The sequence below is a fragment of the Drosophila simulans genome, chromosome 3L, assembly GCF_016746395.2.
Source record: "Drosophila simulans strain w501 chromosome 3L, Prin_Dsim_3.1, whole genome shotgun sequence".
In the NCBI taxonomy this organism is placed as follows: domain Eukaryota; kingdom Metazoa; phylum Arthropoda; class Insecta; order Diptera; family Drosophilidae; genus Drosophila; species Drosophila simulans.
In genome coordinates, this window is record NC_052522.2 from 3,768,551 (window position 1) to 3,791,311 (window position 22,761).

At 44.2% G+C, this 22,761-nt stretch overlaps 2 protein-coding genes across 9 annotated transcripts; both read left to right on the top strand.

Moving 5' to 3' along the window:
• Nucleotides 1–57: 57 nt before the first annotated feature.
• Nucleotides 58–21,536, top strand: LOC6736671 (protein encore). Of its 8 annotated transcripts, none has more exons than XM_039294252.2 (14): nt 58–335; nt 10,842–11,278; nt 13,179–13,827; nt 13,885–13,977; nt 14,042–14,198; nt 14,284–14,437; nt 14,500–14,823; nt 14,881–15,095; nt 15,516–15,872; nt 17,317–18,229; nt 18,291–18,897; nt 18,955–20,660; nt 20,723–20,822; nt 20,934–21,536. In XM_039294252.2, the coding sequence occupies exons 2-14, from the start codon at nt 10,865–10,867 to the stop codon at nt 20,987–20,989; spliced, it is 5,745 nt and encodes a 1,914-aa protein (XP_039150186.1). In that variant the 5' UTR covers nt 58–335; nt 10,842–10,864; the 3' UTR covers nt 20,990–21,536. The 8 variants fall into 8 exon arrangements, with proteins under 8 accessions (XP_039150186.1, XP_039150187.1, XP_039150182.1 ...); XM_039294253.2 differs by having other exon boundaries at nt 14,057–14,198; XM_039294248.2 differs by having other exon boundaries at nt 13,179–13,977.
• On the top strand, nt 6,865–10,113 carry LOC120284836. The gene is made up of 2 exons (XM_039294257.2): nt 6,865–7,159; nt 9,799–10,113. The coding sequence occupies exon 1, from the start codon at nt 6,932–6,934 to the stop codon at nt 7,058–7,060; it is 129 nt and encodes a 42-aa protein (XP_039150191.1). The 5' UTR covers nt 6,865–6,931; the 3' UTR covers nt 7,061–7,159; nt 9,799–10,113.
• Nucleotides 21,537–22,761: the final 1,225 nt, after the last annotated feature.

Genomic DNA, 22,761 nt, shown 5'->3' on the forward strand with positions numbered 1-22,761 from the left:
TATCGATATTTATTGGGATCGATTTGCATACATCGATAGTGCGGAAGTTTCGATTAACTAGTGAAATATCTGGCAACATTAATATCGAACAGCCATCGCTTTTTGTGCCACCTCTAATAAACATATATATGTTTTAGGGCCGCGAGTGAAAATGCGTGCCACAAAGGCCTAAACAAACTTGGAAAACACCGCGCAAAACGTCTGAAACTGTAGTGTCGATTCCGCATATTGTTCGCCTCCCCGGAAAAGTGTGAAAATCGCAGATAATCAAAAGGAAGAGCAATCAAAGGAAAAGCAACAACAACGACTCGCCATGGGCAGCAGAACTGAAAATGGTGAGTTTCTAAGAAAATGTCCCGAAATTTCGTTAGAACTGTCCCTTTTCTTGGAATGCGTGTTCGAAATGATGTGAACTTAATAATATAAGTGTGCTTATTATTACTATTGCAACATTTACGGATTTTGCAGCCGCCGGTTGCGGTTGCATTTTTAAGTGCACTACATACACACACATGTGCACATACAAATTTATCACCTCGCATGTATGTATGCATGTGTGGAGTATATGCCTTTTAGTAGTGCTGGCGGGAAGGCCCCGTTATCTGATTCCGGGCGGTATGTCTAATTGGAGTTGTTAGTTGGGATTTTTGTTCGCCGAGGAATTGCATTGGAAAAAAGTTGTAGCATGGCTAATACCAGGAGTTCATGGCCTTGACGCTCGCAATAAATAGTCGAGCATTGAAAATAATAAATTATGCGCTTATTGGTAGCAGATTGTTAGCATATTTCCTTACGTACTTTTAATATAATAAAATAAAATATTATTATGAAATAAGAAATATAGCTAAAAGTATGCGGTTTTACCATCAAATTTTTAAAATGTTGATCCCAAATATCGGGTTAGTGAAAAATAATGAAAATGTAATATCTATTTTGCAAAAAGCATGTTTCATTATTCCAATTGGAATCGTAACAACTAAAGGATGCCAGTTTGTTTGTTTTTTTTTTTCACATACAATAGTTCTTTGATGCTATTCTTTGATGTAAATTTTTTTTCTATATTTGATGTAAATTTTTGTGTATAAGCTACAGGATAAATAGTTTTGAAAACTGCTGCTGCTGCAGATCGATTACAAAACACCGAAAAATGTGCGTTCCAGTTCGCTAGGAACCCTCAACTTCTGGTGACATATCGCATTCTTGCCAACATTTTTGTAAGTTTTCTTCCTCTTCGCGTTTGCTCGATTTATAGAGAATGCTTTTGTTTGTGTTTAAAATAGATTCGAAATGGCTCTTTGGCCTGCGTCCGCCATTGTCGGCGTTTTCGAGTGGGTTTTATTGAAAATCTATTTTGCGAATCATCCGACCAGCCCGGCTATATCTCCCCCCCGCCCCTTCTCTGGGCGTTTCTCACATTTGTCTCCAATTCTCTTACATCGCTGGCGTCGCAATAATGTCGTCAGTTTTTTGTTTATTCGCTCTCCCAAACACCGAAACCCGGGAAAAATAGTTCTTATTTTTGGTAAATCCACACAAAATTTGCTTGAGTGGAAGTGAAGATTTTATCTTATTAGTGATTGCAGCTTTCATCAAAAAGTGTAAGTTTAATTAGGAATGTTTGTGTTTTGAACTTTAAATATCTGCACCCATATCTGGACTCAGTGGTCTTTTAATACAAGTGTTCACTGTACCTTATAATATAAATTATACTAAAAACGTCGCTGTTTTGTTTCTCTCTGTTTATTGTTTTATTCGGATACTCACATCCAATGATTCCTCCGATGATGATGTTTTCGGTCGATGATGCCGTGATGAGAATGATGTATCTTGGCTGATGCTCTAAACGAAATGTCGTCGTTGTCACACAATGTTGTAGTTGTTGCCTTAGTGGCTGCTGCTACTTAGTTAGTCGATTGTGATGCGCTCGGATTCGCTTCGGCCATCCGTTTCGCACTCATTACACAAACAAAAAAGATTGAACACAAGTCTTACTGCAAAAAGACGCGAAACCAAAGTATTTTTCATGCGAGAATGTCGAGAATTTGTGTAAATTAATTTATTGCCTTCGCTCATGCCACTTTCTATATCGGATGGCATTTTATTTGCATTTTTTGAAACGCATTCTGGCAGGCGCACATCTTTTGATTTCGCATTTCGATATTTTGGCAGGCAAACTCCTGTTAGTTTGATGTTAATTAAGTTATTAAGTAAAAATATAACTTGTAATTTAAAGTAAAATATTTTAGACAGCATTATTGAATATTGAAACACATTGGTTCTTCTTCTGATGACTTAAAAAACAAATATATTTCTGCATACTTCTAAACACATTTACACGCGTTTTATGTTGTCAAGGTAAAATTTAAAAAATCAGTTTTTTTTTATATATACACTTGGAATAATTAATATATGGCTGATTACTTGTCAACGAAGATGCGCTGTACTTTATTTAGTCTGCTGCTTATGAATAATCGCCTGTGATAAAAGCAGACACACATCACATCGGTTACGCCAGTTTTGTTTTTGATTTTGATTTGGCTCAAAGAGCCCCATCAGTTCCACACACCTGCCCCACCGCTGTCCTCGGTAGATTCCGCAGACAAAGTTGCGATGCCAAGCGAATTCTATTCCCGTAGAAGCGAAGGAGGTGACTGGGTGGTGGCTCTAGGTCCGTGCAGATGCTTTTTGCATATTTCATAATTCCCGCAGGTGGCCTGAGCGCGGGGAAACCCGAAGACAACAATCAAATGGCCCCAAATGTCGGCTCCCAGGTGCCCCTTTTCGTATGCAACGGGCATGTCTCATATGCCAAATGAATGAATGATTGAGGAGACTGAAAGTCTAGCTCTTCTCCTACTCCTATTCATATTTTCCCTTTAGCTATGAGCACCATTTAGCCATTTACAGGACATCTGCTAGTCAGGATTCTCTGTTCGCCAGCTGTGCTTAGCTCGGCTTTTTCTGCGCTCTGCCGCAGAACTCAATGGCTGCTTAACGTGGCCTTAAAAGTTTTGGCCGTGTGTCAGCTAAAACGAAAGCAGAAACGATAGCTGGCAAAAGTTTAAAGATCTTAAGATACTTGATAGTAGACATTTAGATGTGTAAAATTGTTTATGTTACCAGCAAGGAATGTATAATTACTATTGGAACTAAATGGAAATGTTAGTCGTCATATCGTCGAATAAAATCTGTCATAATCAGGGTTTTAGTAAGAGCCTTTTTGGTTGGAGGCGCGCTTGAATGAAGACTTCTTTGGCTGGCCTCTTCCATCTGTCTGTCTGGGTCAAGTGAGTGGAGGCGATGGTAGCCTTGTCCGCCTTCCACCTGCTTTCTTGGCCAGGCGTTTGTTGTTAACACCTTTCATGGCCGTCAGGACACGAGACATGGCATGGCCCAGTCATTGTCACAGGCAAATTAATTAAAGGACCCCCTCTGGGCGATGTCGTAAAGCATTTAGCATTTTAATTGCGCCGTAAAACGAGGCGGAGGCCGTCGTACAGCCGTCGAGGTGTTAAGCAGGTGACAGGGGGTCACCGGTGGGTTAAGGGGGTCCAAAGTGGATGGATTCACCCGGGCAAGAGTTGACTCTGCTTTGGCATTTGCCGGCTAATTAGATTAGATTTGCTTGCTTAATATTCCCCAGAAGGATCGTAAGAAAAGGCCATAATGGCCACCTCTCTGCTCAACCTTCACTTTGTGTAGTGCGAAGAACCTCTGACTAACTTAAGAGTAATCTAAGGACTATTATGGAAACATCACTTGCTTCCTTTTAAAACGATTAAATGGGGTTTACTTTAAGCTGTTACCCAAATACTCAGAACATAGGCAGTGAAGTTCAATTGTAAATCAACAATTGAATCAACATATCCTTTTATTCAATTAAATATACTTTCAATGCTCCTGTTGCAAGCATGCCCTTTTATTTCACTACCAATACCTTAATTTCCTGTTACTAACGGTGATAATTCTGGTAACCTTTAGAGTCACCGGGGGGAATGCAGGTATTACAGAATTTAAATTGAATTTCCAGCAGGAAATCAGTGCAGTTGCATCTGCATATCTCTGCCCTGTGGGCCAACTAAACTGGGCCAGCGCAGGCCACACCCACTGGACACCCCCACGCCGATTTCCTCCTTGCCTAACCCCCCTTTTGGATACTGCAGTTGCCTGCGGAAGTGACAGACGGATGCTGGTAGTATCCTCGAGTCCTCGCATCCTCGTACTCGGCACTTGGCCTCGAAATGCGATGCGCTTTTAAGCTCACACGTGCGACGGAGCTTAAGCTCGGCCCCTCTCTTTCTGCGGGGTATAAACCTCTCTTTTTCCCACTCTTTCGCTCCGGCTAGCCCCCTCTCTTTCGCTGGAGAGCAATCTCTCCGTGTTGACCCAAATAAGATGTCGTAATTGCAGGCGAAAGGCGCGACATTCACGAATATGCAATTACATTAACCGAAGGGAGGAGAGAGACAAGGAAGCAACAGTCTCGTCCTTTGTCTCCCTCTCTCTCTATCTCTGTTTCCCTGCCATCGTTCCCCGTTCCATTCCTCGTATTCCCAGCATTTTGCATAAATTATTTATTACGACGCATTCGGGGAAACGCATTTTGCAAAGGAGGCGACAAAAAAGTCCTTTCAAGCAAAAAATTCGTGATAAGGGGGGAATGCCGGAACTCATTTGGCTAATCGATGCAAATTATTTTGCAATTTGCCAGAGCGAGATGGTAGTTATGGGAGATGGGAAGTGATAAGCAGCACGAAAGAGATACATAGATCGCTGGCGCAACTTTGATTAAATTCAAGGTCCCGCAGGGCAAAAAGTCGAGCTTATTGCGTTGTTTGCACTAAAATTATGTTGCATACTTCGGGGTGGAATCTCTATGTGCTTCTATGGTTTGTATGTGTTTGTAGTGGAATCTAGGACACGCTTCACCTGACTTTCAACCCAAAATTGCGGGATGCAGGCCAGAATGCACATGAAAGGATTTTGATAAACTGGAAAATAATACAAAACTAAGTAGGGCGCAATATACAAATAACTTTATTTTAAGGTTTATACATTTGAATATTTAGATAAGACCTATTGCCTCGTTTTATATTTGCTTTCAAAATTATTTACTTTCAATAGTTGTAAATATATTTATAGTTTATACGTTTATCCCTGCTTGCAACCACTGTAAGTAAAACTTGGTTGGAAGACCAAAAATGAAGATTACTCCTGGCTTAACATTATTGGCAGCGACAATGAAAAAAATGTCCTGTCGCCTGCTTATCGCTCCTTTTTACTCCAACCATCCCCCCCATTATATTCGCTCCTCAAGGAACGAGGTTCTAAAAGCTTTTTTATTGCCCACTCAAACGATGAATGCATTCATCATGAGGAAAGGGAGGAGACTCAGAGGCAAATAAAATAACTGGCATATCCCGTCAGGAATCAAATGCAATTTCAGGCTATAAATTGACAGATATGCAAGCGAAAAAGAGATAGGAAAAGGGCAGTAGAACGAGACGGAAGAGCTTCAATTGATGGACACTTTTTTGGTCAATTTGCCAGTGATTTGCGAGGGTAATTGAATTGGAAAAAGTTTTTTGTGGGATATAGAGTATATGATGATTTATGGGATAAGTTTTAAGTGGTTTAAAAGTTGTTTACTTGGCTGGAAGTGTTCCAGAAAATTAAGCTAGAAAACTATATTTAACGAAAATAGACAATCTATTTCGGTTTGGGTTTACAGCTTTAAAAGGATATGCAATAGTCGAATATTTTCTCTCTCCATTAAAACTATTTGCATTCGCTTATCTGCTGGCTTTCACACAAGCAATTTGATTAAAAGCGTTTGAAACCGAGATTTAGATTGCTGTGATGAAAAATCTCTTTTAGTATTTACATTCAATTAAAATTGAATTCGATTTCCAGGTATAGCATGTTTTGTTTTTCATCGACTTTGGTGAAGTTTTTGTTTTACCTTTTTGTGCCATAACATTCCTGTTTGGCACGTCGCTCCCTCTCTGCTTCTGCAGGACTCTCCCCTTGCCTCTCACGCACTTATGTTCACATGTCCAAGGTCCTTTTGTGGCCTGCTAGGAAGTGAAGCCACAGAACCAAGCAGGGATATAGGGATATATAGGCAAAAAACGCAGAAAAACACAAAGGATGAGATGCCCAGTAACCAGAAGAACTACAACAACTGCACTCGCTACGCAGCGCACGCACACAAACGCACCACGAAGGACAATAAAAGCAACAACAATAGCCACCAGGAGCAGCAGCAACTATAGAAGGAGTAGATGAGAACACTGACAAAAAAAAATGCCGAAAGGAATATGAAATTATTAAGAGTAATATGTATTGATTGATTTCCACTCAGAAACAATCAAAAAATTATATTTTTTGATATACTTAAGAGTTTAGAACTACTCCCAAATGTAGGCTCTAAAAGTGGGGCGCCAATTATTATTACTATTTAAACATTTCTATCAACATTATGGGGTTCGTTAGCAATCCCACAGTACTTTTGTGCACGGCCCATTGAAAGCATAATTTCTTCGAGTGATTGCAGAGTGGAGAGTCTCGAGCAAATGCCACCCCAATAAGCATTTTGCCTCTGGGCCATGGGACATCGGGCGAACTATATGGTAGGGAGGATATCTACAGAGAGAGAGGGGGCTAGGGTGTGGGAAAGAGAGGGGGAGACCCATACGCTTTAACCTGTTTTCCGCGAAGCTTTTACGCACTCGCAGCGCTCTCTTTTTGCGTGACCGAGAGCAAAAGAGAGCGAAAGACTCGCTTGATTTTTTTTTTGCCACCCTTCTGGGGGAAAAGCACAAGCACGAAGGAGGAGATTTTCAGCCGAGAGATTCTAGAGAGAAAACCAGAGGAAAAGAGACCTTCCGCCAGCGAATTGGCCCAGTATCCATTCGGCCGTGTTCCCATAATGTCCGCCAGCGGTCGTCGCTTTTGTCGCAGCCGTTGCCAAAGTTGTCATTGTCATCCGTACCAGCAAACGCAGCAGCAAAAGCAGCAGCAGCAACATCAGGCAGCAGCAGCAGCAACTAGCAACTAGCAGCAACATTCGCAGGAGCAGCAACATCTATAGGAGAAGCGGAGCAGCAACAGCAGCAGCTTAAAAATACATTTTTCACAATGAAGCAAACGAGCGGAGGCAAGAAAAAATTAGTGCCCGAGAAAATTAGTTTTTCAAGAAAAAATACAAAAATAACAAAAAGAGCGAGTGAGAGGGGCAGAAGAGCCGAGAGAGTGAGACGGAGAGAGAACAATGGTCGATGGGGTTTTTGCGGTTGTGGGGCTCTGTTCTTCGGTTTTCGCTTCTCAATACAAGAGTTGCTGGTGGAAAATACAAAAAGAAGGAAAACACAAATGGCACGCGCGTTGAAAAAAATAAAAATATCGGTTTTAGAGTGTAATTGCAGACACCGAGTGGTAAATGGATATACATATGTAAAGCTGAAAAGGAAGCCCCTTTGCCGGGCAGAGTGTTTAAAAATATATATATAAAAAGAAAAGTGCAAAGAAATGTGTGCGAAAACGCGAAAAAATGTTTTCGAGTCGCGAGGAATTTTCATTTGCTTTAAAGACATTTTTTTTCGGTGGCCTTTTTGGTGTATTATACATACACAGTCGCACACGTTTTTCCCACACACACACACACACTCATACGAGAGTTCGGGTCTTTTCCTCGGGTTCGTTTTTCATTTCGTATTTTTCTTTTACAGCCTTTTATTTTTTGTATTTTCTACATTCGGTGACGTTTCAACATACATTTTAGTAAGAGTTTTCCGCGCGAGAGGTGGAAAACTGCATGCTTGGAAAATTTCATCGGCTTGTCAACAAATTATAATCGTTATTTGGTTCTGGGTGGAAATGCACGCCCCATTTAGCCCTCATCTTCTGCTGCTTCCTCCCTCTTTTGGGGTTTTTCGTATGGCTCATTTTCCATTTCCCTTCCGCCGCCTTTGCGAGTGCATTGCAGCCAACTTCCTGCTCGAGCTTCTAAAGTGCAGGCACGCCATGCTCTCTCTGGGTATGCACTCGAAGAAAATTGTGGTTAGAATTTACTTATAATTTAATTTGAGTAATAATGATAAAAGAATAGATTTTATATACTTAGAAATATAGGATACAAAATACCTTAAAATCTCGTTGGTAATGTACTAACTTGTCCACTTATATTAGGGCAATTTCTGAATATTTTCCTCAGTGTACTATTTTTAAGGCTCTTCTTCCCTTTGGATTCTCCCACGCACGCGCTTTGGAGCTTATTCTCCGCAGACTAGACGACCGCAACACATTTCCTAGTACTCGTCACTACGGGGAAGCTTTTTGTTTGTCGCTTTGAGCGGCTGGCGGTCCAAAGGAGACACCAATAGGCGAAGAAAGAGAGGGCGTGTGTAGTGAGTGAGTGAGCAGCTGTAAACAGCTAAACAGCAGGAAGGCCAAGTCGTAATACCACGCCACATGCAACCCATTATTCCGCACCCCCTTCTCCGGATTCTGAATCAGACTCCTCGCCCGAATGCAATTTTCCGACTCTTGTCCCAAATTTGGTTGGCGAACTTTGTCGTTGGCTTTGCCTTCGCCTCGTTTCCATCGAAAGCCGTTAGAATGGGGAAGGAAAAGCGGTGGAAAAACGAAGACAAAGACGTCGTCACCTTCGTTTTGGTCGTGTGCCACACGTTGTATGCGTGTTTCTTTTTAAGGCGGCTACGTCATCTGTCACCTGCCCACTTTTTCGCTTTTCTCTCGTGCGATTCTCCAAATCTCGTTTCTTGCTTCTTGCTTCCACTCGCCTTTCGCATTTTTCGCGGGTATTTCCCAGAATAAAAGATTCACTGCGACTGTCATGGCATTTCGCATTTGGCCAGGTGTTTTTGGCCCAAAATGGGGGAGAGCCTTCTCGATACCTTCATTCATCTATTCTTCTGCTTTCCTCGTATTTGTATTTTATATTAGTATTAGTAGAAAACAAACGAAAGGAAAATGGTTCTTTGTCATAATTTGTAAAGAGAAAATCGAAGCAATGTCTTTAAAATTTCATCATACTTAATAATCCTAACTAATTCATTTTTAAATATTCCTACACGGCTTTCTGAAGATTTCCTGTGATTACTTTCTTTTTTCAAAAGAATGCAAAAGTCCTTTAGCTGTTATACAACTTTTTGGGAACTTTCCGTTGCCCTTAACTTCGCACAGAAATTTTTAATTATATAAACGAAAAGAACAGTAGCCCCCTTATTCAAGATTCCATTACTTGCCGATGCAAACACCGACTTGCCTCAGTTATTTATGCAAAGTCCATTCAACTCGGACAGATAAACATCAAAATTTGAAACAATTTTTGGGAGTTCAGCTCAACCCTTCCAGTAGGAACAGAAATTGGCTACCTACTCCATAAATTGTGACAATCAAAAACTCAAGATAATTACGCTGAAAGGGAACCAGTCGCTTGTTACGGGTGTGTGTGTGAGTGGTGTCCTTATAAGGATATTCGCCAGGAGCTGAGGTGCCCTGAAGATACAGAGAGCAGGCCAATATCCACCCTTCTAATCGTGCCGAGGGCAATATTCGCATCATGAAATTTTCTCGGCTTTCCGTTCGTGCAGTTTGAATATCAAAATAAATCGTAAACAAGGTCATATTGTCTACGAGTGTGTGATACACGGATACACAGTTTTGCCAAAGGGATTCATTCTCTCGGCTTCCGACTCTCTCTCTCTCTCTCTCGGCTGCGCGTTTTTCTCTTTTGGGGAAAAGCCTTCGATTAAACTTCCTCCAACTTTGCAGATGGTAAAATGTGTGCCACAGGAAACAACAGGATATCAGAGAAATCCTCAAAGAATCCGAGCTATATAAACAACCAGATGGAAATATCTCAATAAACATAAAAACAAAGAAACAAATAACAAAACCGAGGAAAAGGAAAAGTCGGCGAGAGAAATAATCACAAACAACCAGAAAGAAAGAAAGCTTTAACTAAAATATTTTTAACTATACAATATACATACATACATATATAAATTAATTATAGAAATAGCAACCTAAGTGTTTAGTGCGTAAACGAATTAATTTTAAACAAAATAACTGGGAAAATCGAGCAAGTGTACAGACCAAAAAGTGAGGGCAGCTTCTGATTTTCGGTGATATGGTGTAAATGTGATAAACAACGTTCTAAAGAAAACAACAAACAAACAACCAAATCGTTTTAAAACTCAATTACCACAATAACGAGCAAAATACCTTAAAATAGTGTTTTATTTTTCCTCCCTTCGCAAAGTTTTTTGCCACGAAAATCCAATACAATAACTATTTATCTACATACTATACTATACTAATACTAAGCCTTGCATCTTATAAACAAACTTAACTAATAGTAAACTATTCTAAGTCGCACAAAACCAATGCAAATCGAGTGAAAACAACTGCGTCAGAGATTTTTGGTTCAACCTTTTTTATAAAAAAATATTCTCTCAACTGCACTGCCGCAACTTTTCGACAAATATGATTTTTTTCTGAAAGAATAAAAACCAAAATATTCGTACAAATATAAACTAAAGGAAGAACTAAGCAAACATTCTTATGAGCCGCAGACAACAAACAAAGAAATAAAAGACAAAACTAACCAATAACGAAAATTTGTTAACAAATTTTTGGAGCTACATAAAATCCTGTAAACAAAATGCAATAGTTTAACTCACATATTGAGGTAATCACGATGGGATTTCAAAATTATTAAAAACATTTTCTTTATGTATTAATATTTGTTTCTTTCAAAACCAATAAGTCAATTAATACATTCATTTATTTTTTGCGCATCTTTTTCGTTTCAGTACACTTGACATAAACTGTGATTATGAGTTCCACAAAATCTCAAGTAGCCCTAGCTACGAATATTCCAACCAATTTATCCTCCGCCGCTTCTGCCTCAACAGCGGCCGCTGCGGCCGCCGTTGTTGTTGTTGCCAGTGCCAACGCCGCCGTTGCCTCAAGCGCCAACTCATCGGGAGTGGGTTCAGGATCGGGACCGGGATCGGGAGCAGGAGTAACAGGACCAGTAGCCGCAGGCGCAGCCACTGCCGGAGCAACAGGATCAACAGTCACAGCAGCAACATCCGTCGCGGCAACAACCTCCACTTCCGTTGCCACAATCTCAACCAGCTGCAGCAACAGCAGCACCAACAACATCAACAACAACTGCGGCGAGGAGTGCCAGTCGGCGGCAGGATCCTCTAACTTGGGTCGACAGAACAGCTTCGGCAATAGACGAGTAAGTATTGCCGAAGAAACTCCAGAGTTTGATCTATAGAATCTTAAGGATACCTTTTCAGGATATAATCTGTAGAGATATTAATTCAACTTTGTAGTTTCGAAAATAATCGTTTGTGGTTAAGATACATCAGTTGTAGCTTTCATAATCATATTTGATTAAGGATGACCAATATATGCAATACATAGGAAACCATTTTGAATGCCTTATATGCCATGTTAAATAGGTTACTACTATATGGTTGAAACTGGTGAGTGCAGGGATTATAGAACAGCTCTATATAGGTCAGGTCTGGTCAGGTGTCGCGTTGCAGTTGGGTTCTCCTCTTCCCATCCTCACTCAACATCCTTTCGGCCCTGCTCTCGATTTTCGCAGCTCTCTCTTGCAGTGCCCGTGGTATCTCTCCGTGTCTCTCGCAGGATGCACACACATAAGTGCAGCCATGAACTGAACTCTCGAGCTAAGGATACACGCCCAAAAAACGTCTAGTAAACTGGGTCAGGTCAGTGGCTGTCCAAGGGGGGGTGGTGATGGCTTATGACAGGGGCATGGGGATTATGGTTCTGCGAATCGCATTTGCTGGAAATTCCCCAATCGACCCCGAACGGCTAAAGTGTTGCAATTGGTAATCGTGTTTCTGATTGCTCCTGCAGCAGTTCGTTGCTGGCACACAATCGCAGACATTTCCAAACGCTTTTTGCCAGCAGAGTTCAAGGTTTTTGTGTGAGTTGGTGGGTGGTTGGTCGGTCGCTCGGTCGGTTGGTTGGTTGGTTGGTTTGACGTTCCGTCGGCCGGTTGCCTTGGTTAACTGCTCATGCAGGATTTATCGTCAATCATTGTTTATGTGCTGGGCGAAAGAATGGGTATCCTGGCCTCCTCATTTCACCCACTCCCCAAATTATGGAGCACTCACTGGCAAATGCTGCTGCTGCGAGGCTCCAAGGTCGATTTATTGATTTTTCCCACAACGAAAATTAAATGGGTGTACCAGATTCCTGGAAATCACTTTGAATGCCAGTTTCAAGAACTGGAAAATTAGCTAAGCGCCTGAAGGTTAGGCAGCAAAGTTTTTCATTCAAACAATCTGTCAGTTTGCACTAAGCTGGCTTGCTTTTAAGTACTAAGTGTGGAAAAATTGTAAGAAGTTTCCGGAACTCTTGTGGTCCGGAAGCTATTAAAAACCATCCAAGTTTAGGTTAAGTTCCTAATTTCTTCTTATTGAAACTTCAAGTGCTAACATAGTCTGTTGGCCACGTCAAGTGACTTCAACATCTGATTAATGAGGTCAGTTTCTGTTAGTTTTCGTCCAGCAGAAAATCAATGGGGGAAAACAAATAGCAAGGGAATTTAATTAATGTGCCTGATGACTAAACTTGAACGATTGGCCGACAGACTGAACGCCTGACTGCGCTTATACTTTGGTTTTTATCCTGCCCTTCAACGCGCGAAAAATGTCAAAAGGCAATCCTGGGCGGACTCCATAAGGTATACATATCGTGTATAATATTAGCCTAGCACGGCAACCAAGCGGAGTATACTTCCCTGTAACCTTTACGGAATTTCCCGTGTGTGGGTCGTTTGCTTTTTACATTACAATGAGCCACACAATTGCATCATGGTTTGATTTTGAACACCCTCCTTTTTTAGTATATTCGATGCATAGAATATGAACTATACATAACCAAAATGAAGTTAAATAGAATTCAAAAGTAGCTTTTGTTGACAATCGAGAATCTTAAAATCAGTTTTGATATTCAACATTTATTCTCAAAAAATTCAGAGGCATACCAGTTCCCGGCTTTGAACGTTTGACTGCTTGCTCATCTCTGGTCAACTTTGACATTCGTTCTTTACTAATTCGAAACTAATCACTTCACCTGTCGCCTGCTTTTGCTTTCAGGGCAACATGAAGGGCAAACATCTGACGCGCAGCCATGCCATGCGTGAGTCCACTTCGCCACCTCGCACGCCAACGCCGCGGGCTGCCTCCGAGCAGCAGCAACAGCAGCTCCAGGGGGAGCCCCACGAGCATAACAATAATAACAATATCAACAGCAGCAGCAAAGCACAATCAGCTGGAAGGGGCAACTCGCCGTTGATGGAGACGCCAGCCGTGATTGTCACTAGTCAGCAACCGCAACAGCAGCAGAGTGTGCCACCAAAGCCGCAGCAGAATGTGCCACTTAGCAATGAAGCGGAGTTCCCAAAGCTATCGCCTCCAAAGAAATCCGGCGGTCAGCACAATCGCACCAACAGCAACGGCAGCGGCATGGAGTTTAATAACAATAACAACAGCAGTAACAAGAAATTCGTCGTTGATATGAAGGCCAATGGTTTGGACAACAAGCCGCACAACAACTCGTCTACTGGTGTGATCTACAACTCCGGCATGAACTACAAGGCGGCGGAGCGGCATGATCGTCACGAGCGCCACGAGATGTCCAGCCAGAACAGCAATCTGAGCAACAACCACGACGAGGAGCCGTATCACTATGAGCCCAGAGGTGGAGGAGGCGGCAAGAAGCATCGTGCCAACACCAATGCCAAAGGTAACAAACCACGGTTGAAGAATCTCGGTGGAAGCTCATCTGGCAGCATTGATTTAGGAGGCGGCGGTGGAAACGGAAATTGCAACACCATGTCCAACAATGGCCAATCCAACAACTCGAGCAACAACACCTCGGGCTTCATATCGCGCGGTAAGTGGCGACTTTTCGTCAATGGCCAATACCATCACCCAGGCTCATCACTCACTGATTCTAGTCTTTCATCAATCAGAGAACTCGAGCGAGCAGTACACGGACTATGGCGGAACCGATCTACTAGTCTTCTTCCGGGACACCCTCAATAAGAACCCCAAGGATCGCAACATCCTCTTGAAGATTGAGAAAGACCTAATAGACTTTGTCCAGGAAAATAGGTGAGTCGGTGGAGGATAGGTGCTTTAAACGCCGAATGGTATAATTTGGAAATATCTAATCATACTTGTGGCTTTTCTCTTGCAGTCGCGGCTGTGAGTACCGCTTTCCGCCAGCTTCCTCCTACAATCGTATGCTGATCCATCGCACTGCCGCATTCTTCGGCATGGAGCACAATGTGGACACGGAGACGCAGCAGTGTGTGATTGTGGCCGTGGCCAAGAACACGCGCATACCGGAGGTACTTAGTCGCACATGGAGCGCATTCAATATACACTAATTACTTAATCAATACTTTTTCAGATCCGCTTCCAGTCGCTGGTGCGCGACGATGCACGCAAGTCAATTCTGAAGCGGGACACGCACAGCTTCGATGAGGTGCGTCAGTCACCGTACTTGTGCCCTCTTTCTCTGGATCGCAAGGCCAAGAGCTTCGAGGAGCGGGAGGAGGACTACGATAGGGCGCGCAGCCGCATCTTCAGTCGAACAGGGGGCAATCATGAGGGATACTCCGGAGGTGGCGAGGAGGAATGCTACGGTGGTTGGGAGCAGCAGCAACAACAGCAGAAGCAGTCTCAGCCACCAAGACCCAAGAGGCCCAATGGAAAGATGTTGCAGATGCAAAATGTATGATTTCCCATAGAGTATCACAAGAATGCAAGTAACTTATATCCGAATTTATAGTCCACGGAATCTCGCGATGGCATGCGATCCGGTGGAGCTGTGCCCAAGTCGCACAACTTTGGCAACTACGGAGGTCCGCCTAGTTCAGGAGGTCCTGGCAACAATTCCATGCCTCGTGGCGACTCAACCAACTCGATCAAAAGTGGACGCGGCGGCTTTGCGAAGCAGGACTCAACTGGCAGCACTCCTTGGCGCCTGTCTCCTTCCAGCAGTGGGTGAGTAGCCCCGAAGTCTGTCTCTTAAAAATCATTAAATATAACCGGTTTCACTGAGACAAGAATCAAGGGATTTCTTATTTTTTTTACAAGTAGCGAAACTTCTCTTGGCAATAATTATAGTGGTTTTATTATATGTTCCACTTAGTTATTTTAAATTTCATTTGTAAGCAAAAGAATGTACTAAAAGAATACTAAGCCTAGTGAAGCCGGTCATAATACCATGTCCATGTACCCAAACTCAAGTCGCTCTCGCTCCATTTCTTAAATTATGAATAATTTTAAATTGACAAACTTAAAAATACCCCCCAAAAAATCCAAACCAAAATCATTTTTGTATGCAATCCCAACAACAACAACAATAACAACAACAAATGAACCAACCAACATATAAACCAACTCGAACTCCCCACCGTCCAGCTACAAGACCCGCACCCAGTCCGTGCGCTCCGACTCCGTAACTCCATCGCCCACGGGTTACGGCAGCGACAGGCAGACGCCGGAGTTAAACCATCCATCCATGGTGAGCCACAGCCGGGTGGCACCACCCATGTCATCGGGTGGTGGTGGTGTTGTCGGCGGCGGAGGATCAGGAGCAGTCACCGTGTCCTCCGTGGAAATGGGAACAGAAGCCACCGGGGCTGATCCGTCGTCCACATCCAATTGCTCGTCGGGAACGTCGGGACTCGTCTGGGCCGTTACAGACATTTCGAATGTGCCAATTGGCAGCCTCCTCATTGATCCGCAAACCCTCCAACCAATTGTCAATGCAGACGGGTAATTTACAAAAACTAAACCAAGAAAATTAAACCACACAAACAACTAAAAAATATAATACAGAAATCGCTGCAAAATTATCGCATTCGTTTACTGCAATTGCTTTTGGTATAAACGTTTATTTAATTTTTCCTCGATTTACACATATTCTAACTAAACAATTCACAAAGCGACAAGTGCGGCTTTAAGACACAGTTTTATATACATATATATACTGTTTTCCAATATATTGGAGAGACTTTGTTAAAAGTTTTATCTTTCAATTAAATCTACTTATTGTTAAAGAGCAACTTTTAGTAGTGCCTTATCCTAATTGAATTTGTATACAAACAATACTAATAACTATTTTGAATATCAAATTATCTTAACATAATAATTATTAAATATACCTGAGTAAAATGATTTTATTTTGCAAACTCGTCAGAGTTTTGATAAATAATATATCCGTGTAGTTTAAACAAATAATATAACTATCTGTGTTCAATAATCAAAAGTTATTTGCTTGAAGCCTAACAAAATATTTAGCCCTATTTAAATTATCCTTATATAACTTTAGCCTTGTTACTTAATATTATTTATCATAAATATTAATACGTTATTATATGTGAAATATGCAATATTCATAGCTTTTCATTTTTCGTAAGGACGACTTATCGATGTTGTTTTTGTAAATTATCTGCCTAAACTCGAACAAAATTACCCGACACCACAGCGCAACACCAGCTGCTATCGAATATAATTATTCGCCTCACCTGTCTATACATCTCTTGATCTGTGACTTTACTACCACGCTCATTGACACCATATTTACACCAAATCGAGAGTTATTCCACAATATAAGCCAAAGTACTCCACCTTTCATGCTCTAAAATAAAATCACAAAGCTTGCCTCTTCAGCGTTGATCGAAAGTTTAAGATTTTAAGCTATCGAATGAATGAGTTGAATGTATCGTGTGTTGTCGTCTTTCGTCTGCCAGTGTTGTCGTCATATCCTAAGTGTTGTTTGTTCAATTTGCATATCGCATTGTATCAATTCAATCAATCGAGCCATTTGTTGTTGTTGTTTTTTCAATTACTCTTATATAATATTCAGTGTCTGTCGCTGCCGTCGCGTCGCTAACACACTGCAAATAAAAATATAGACAAACCACAAGACTGTGGAAACTCTATCAGCAGCCGCTTGTATCGACTGTACCTTCCTTTTATATAACTGCGATTAAAATAGTAGGAGTGTGTCTACATTTCATTTTATTAAACATACAGGATTCCTAATCCTCTTACACATTATTTTAATCGCAGTCCTCTACTCTCTATTCTTAAATTTCCTATTCGAACGTTGCATGTTGCCGAGCGAGAAAAAATACCCAAATAACACACTCAATCCTATCAGTAAAACTATGTTCAAATATGTATAAAAAGCTAATAATACATTCGATTTTTGCAGTTCCATTTACCACTACGACCCGTCCAACCTGCCGCCCAACCAGGCGCTCCAGCACTCGGGCAATCAATACCAGTCACAGAACCAGGGCAACTCCTCCTCCGGTGGCTATAACAACTATCGCAAGTCGTCGCCACATCAGCAGCAACAGTCACAGCAGCAGCAACAGTCGCAGCAGCATCATCAGCAGCAATTGCAGCAGCCACAGCAGCTGCATCAGCAGTCATCACAGCAATATGCCACCACTGAGCTGTCCTGCAGCTCCACCGAGAGCTATGCGGAGGAGGAGGCGCAGTCCCCTGGAATGGAGTGTTCTGAGGGGTACGAGAGCTACGAGCAGCAGTCGTTGCCTATCCAGCAGCAGCTTTCCGGCAATGGGGATTCGGCCAGCACCAAGGGAGATGATTGTGATAGCCTGGCCAGTGCTACCGCTTGCCTCAGCATCACCACCTCCACATCCACAAAGAACTACGACCGCATCGAGGTGCAGAAGTACAAGAATCAGGCCACCAGTCCGAACATACCCGCCTGTTGTGCCGTGGGCGAAAAGCTTGAACTGGAGGCTGCCTTGCCGCAGGAGCAGGAACAGGAACCTATGGCTGGACCCTCCTCGTCCGGTTCCGCCACCTCCTCGGTGGGTATTACCGAGCTCCCATCCAGCCAGACACCGCTCCCAATGGTGACTCAGGTGAACTGTGACCTCCAATCGGTGTCGCCCAGCACCACGCCCTACAGCCAGTGCGAGGTGAAGACTCCTAGCCAAAGTCATGCACCCAGTGCCGCCGTCGAGGAGCCCAAGACCACCACCTGGACTTACACGCAGAGCTACCAGGCGCCAGACGGCTCCACCGTCTTTCACACTACCACTACGCCCAATGGGGCTGCGCCCTACTGCGCCACCACATATCAGCAGGGGGTGAGTCTATCTAGAGATACCAAATTATATTCACAATCTGACGTTATGATTATCCTTTTAGCCCGATGGCAGCATCTATGCGGTTCCACAGGGCATGGTTTATGCCGCCTATCCGCAACCAGGCGTAGGCACTGCCGGTGGTGCCTCACAGCCGCTCTTCCAACTGACCACCAGCAGTCACCCGCCCGCTCAGACAATTTTTGCCTCCCCGGAGGCAGGCGGAGAGATTCCTGGAGGCACCTACATGATACCTGTCTTCGATCCGGCCCAGCAGCCGCGTGAGGGACTCATCCCGGCGCAGGCTATATACCAGACGGGCCCGGGCGGACCGGGAGCCACCACAGTGATGCCAATGGCGACGGCGGCTGCCTATCCAACGGCCCAGTTCGCCACAGCGGCTCCAAATGGCGCGCCGATATACCAGGCGCCGCTTATCTACTCCAGCGAACCGGGTGGTGGGGCACAGCTGCAACAGCTTCCTATGGCACCGTATCCGATTCAATACTCTTACCCGTACTACCACCCCATCTCGTACTATGTGCCCCAGCAGGCAGTGGCCGCCGCACCGATGGTAGCCTCACAGCCGCAGGTGGGTCAGGCTCCGATGCAACAGCAGGCGCCGCACACGGGAGCTGGAACAACCACAGGACCACCAACGGTGGTTTCAGGTAAATCTAATAAAACTTGTCCCTAAATCGTACAATTAATAGAGGTTTCCCTTTCAGTTTCAGGCCAACAACACCACCAGCCGCATCAGCAGCACCATCAGCAGCAGCAGCACTCGAGCAATGGATCCGTGGTCACCTCCAGTGCGTATGGCACTCGGGTTAAGCGCACACCAGGCGGTGGCTCGATCCACTACAACCCCAGCTACACACCAAGTTCGGTGGCTCATGCCGGTGGTGCCCATCATCCGTCAGCGGGCTCTGCCCAGATCATCGCTGCGCCGGCGGCCAGCACAACCACATATCATGCGCTGCCTACGCTGACGCTAGCCCACGGTGGTCCAGCGACTGGCACGGATCTCAGTGGAGCGGGTGGTGCCCATGTGTACGCTCTCTCCGCCCAACACGCCACCGCGCTGATCCCAACGAATATCTTCCCCTATGCAGCGGCGGCGGCAGCAGCCGGAGGGCCAGGAGGTCCTCCAACGGCTCCGCAGGTAGTGCAGCAGGCACCACCTCCCCCGCCACAGAGTGCTCCCCATCATGCTCTTATCACAGCGGGTCCGTTTTATCCAGCAAATGGCGGTAACATGGATCAGGGTGCCTCTCAGTCGGCTCCTAGCACTCCAGCGGCTCCTGGAAGACAAGCGCCGCTGTTCAGCACCCCGCCGGCTCCAAACAATGGAAGCAGTGGCAGCAGCAGTACGGGTGGCGGAGGAAACAGCGGTGGCTATCACAGCAACAGCTCCACGCCGCACTACTACCAGGGCCAGAACAGCAACGAGGGTTACACCTCGCCTTATGAGAAGAGAAATCATGGAGGTGGATCCTCAGGAGCACACTCAGTGGGAGTGCGTAAGCCTTACCACCCAGGTGGCTACAACCCAAGACATTCGGTACCACTAGGAGGCATCCCCTCTGGAGCAAAGACTCCCTTGCTGAACTCCAACAACGAGCCGACGCCGCGTGCCTCTCCCAGCAGCGTAAGTTTGGGTGGTGCTTCTTCATCCGGTGGGGCCAATTCCTACCAACATCGTGGGCCACCACCACACACGATGGGTGTGAAACGAGATAACAAGCCCAACCAACTGCCTCTGATCAGTGGACCACCGCCTAGTTATGCAGCGAACTCCAGCCCTGGAGTTTCTAGCTACGAGTCCAAGCCACCGGTGCGCCTAAATGCCGGAGCCGCTAGTTTCCGGAGTCAGAAGTCCATGAACCAGGACTATCGACGCAGTGTCTCCCAACGGAACTCGCCCAGCGCCAATGGTGGTGGAAGTGGCAGCCACGAGAGCAGCAACAACTCGCCCAACAGTATTGTGGGCAGCCAGAGCAACAGTGCTGCCAACACGCCCAACGCAGCAGCCCCACCACCACCGCAGCCACAGCCCACGCTGGTTAGCCACACTGGAGGATTTGTGGTGTTGGATCAGACCACCGGAGCCGCCATGAATGCCTCGCCGCCATCGCTCTATGGCGGCGGCGGAGGTCCAAATGCAGGAATAAGTGGAGGAGCAGGTGGCGCTTCGGGAACGGCAGGCTCGAATGGTGGCCATCAGCCGGGTGGCGGCGGTGGCGCCCGCTCGCACATTCCCACTGCCCAGCTGCACCACAGTGCCGCCGCTGCCGCCGCCGCAGCTGCTGGCAGCCAACAGGCCACGGCGGCGGTGCTGAGCGGCGTGGCCGCTGCTGCCGCCCTCGGCGGCTACAATCCAAATGGGGCGTCCGGTGTGTACTTCAAGTATGGCCAGACGTACTTTGCCCATGTGAGTGATCGCTGAAAAACATAAATGCCCACTTTTACTAATAAATTTATATTATATTGCAGCCCTCGGTGGCCTTGCCCAACAGTCGACGATCTCCGTCGAACGATATCCGGCCTCAAATGGCGCAAGTGGCCGGCATGTATCCCACAATGATGATACAAGGTGAGGACAGCTTCTAAGAAACCCACCCTCCCTGCTCTTATGTTGTCACAACTTTGATTAATAAATTTGGAAATAAAAACAAAGCTAACGACTTGCATGCATCACTTCCAGCGCGTCATCCCAGTCGCCATCCGAACCCGAACTACAAAGGTTCGCGTCCGCGGTAAAGCCTGCCGGAAAACCGATATAGGATACCCAAACAAAGCAAAAACTACATACACATAACGGCATACCTAAGATAAATATAAATAGCATCCTAATCTAGTGGAACATAACGTAGTTGACAACATAAAACCAGAGGAAGTGGACCGGACAAACGGAAGGAATGGAAGAGCAGCGCAGGAGGAGAATAGAACTCGTCGAGTGCTGGCCGCAGAGTTGTCGGGCACCATGGTAGCAGCTGGCGAGGAAGGGGGCGTGTCAGGGACTCAGTCACCAATTCACCAGTAAACCAAACCAAACTATCCACACACCATGAACACCACTTGAGAGCCGGGGAACGAAACAGAGCAAAGCCATCACTGTTATCTGTTATCTTCCGCAGCAAGCGATGGGAAAGGGGGGAACCGACAAAGCATAGCATATAGCCTCTATAGTTAAGGAGCATTGTACGGATATAGGTACAATAACTGAACCGCTACAGAAAGAAAGAATTGAATGCTGTATATTTTGTGCCATTACAAATAGTCTTTAATAAAACAACAAAATCGAGTACCCGGAGAAGCAATAAATGAACAGACACACACAACGACGCCCCCCAAAAACGGACTTTCGAACTGAACACTTGACGGATACGTAACTTCCACTCCCCTTCTCAAGCATAACATAGGATATTCAGGTAGACTTTAGTTTCGAGAAGAGAAGTTTCTAGAGATGGAATGGAAAACCTCAGTTTGCACGCTAAAGCAAGAGAATCTCCCGGAATTCTCGAATACTATTTTAACCTCACTTACTGCAGAGCTGCTACCAAAAAACCAACAGTTGTTTTCCAAATTTCAAATATCGCCTTGCTTTGGTGTGCTTAATTGAATGCGTTTTAATTATGTTAGAAATCTCAACCGAAAGCAGAAGCGTGAACAGAAACTCCATCAACCAAACGACAGACCGGACAGCCTGGCCCTCTGGACCCAAGGATCCCGAAATCTGCCGCCAGAATTGGGGCGAGTCTTATATCTAATTTTGTTCAGCAAAATTCGTGAAAAGCTCTTCGACACACGTCTCGACACAGCCACTAAATCTGTTTATTTAAGACCTATAACTTCTACAACTAAAATACGTCTATAATTTAGCGAGTCAATTATTATTATTTTGTAATTTTAATTAATGAAAATTTGTTAAATTTGATTTTTGATTTGAATTTTTGCCCTATTACGTTTATGTTCTTTCGAAATAGAATTTCCGTTTAATTTTCTGTTCCTTAATGCAAAGAAGCTGCAGCTAAAATTCGTTATTACTCGTAAGCAAAATAAAAACAGACAATGGAGTGCGATCAGTAGAAGATGGAGAAGTCAAGCAGCTATACATTTATTGTTAAACAAAATAATTAGCTTAGCGTGTAACTACATATGTATATGTACCATCTAATAATATATAGGCAAGTGAAAAGAAAAGAAAAGAAAAGAATACAAACAAAATGCGAAAATCGAAAAGTATAATAAAAAAGAAACCACATGATTAGTTAAAGTTAAAACTTGTGTTGCCTCCTCTTTCCGTTCTTACTCTATTTATTGACTTTCCACAGCATCTGGTTATGATTTTCCTCATTTCCGCTTTTGTACAACGAACTAAACAAGCAATGGCAACTTCTCTCGCCCGCTCGCTCGGATCTTCTAGAACTGCATGTCTAAATGTACATAACAATAATTTACACAAATCAGAAACGCGACTACGAGTATATACAGATATATACAATACATATAGCGTGTAAGTAGGTTAGTGC

Excerpts from the sequence above, each read along its gene's own strand:
- LOC6736671 (XM_039294248.2), top strand. The coding sequence starts at position 10,865 with ATGAGTTCCACAAAATCTCAAGTAGCCCTAGCTACGAATATTCCAACC. Across the intron at positions 18,230-18,290 it reads CCACCACATATCAGCAGGGG|CCCGATGGCAGCATCTATGC; the intron begins GTGAGTCTATCT and ends TTATCCTTTTAG. Across the intron at positions 20,823-20,933 it reads TCCCACAATGATGATACAAG|CGCGTCATCCCAGTCGCCAT; the intron begins GTGAGGACAGCT and ends CATCACTTCCAG.
- LOC120284836 (XM_039294257.2), top strand. The coding sequence starts at position 6,932 with ATGTCCGCCAGCGGTCGTCGCTTTTGTCGCAGCCGTTGCCAAAGTTGT.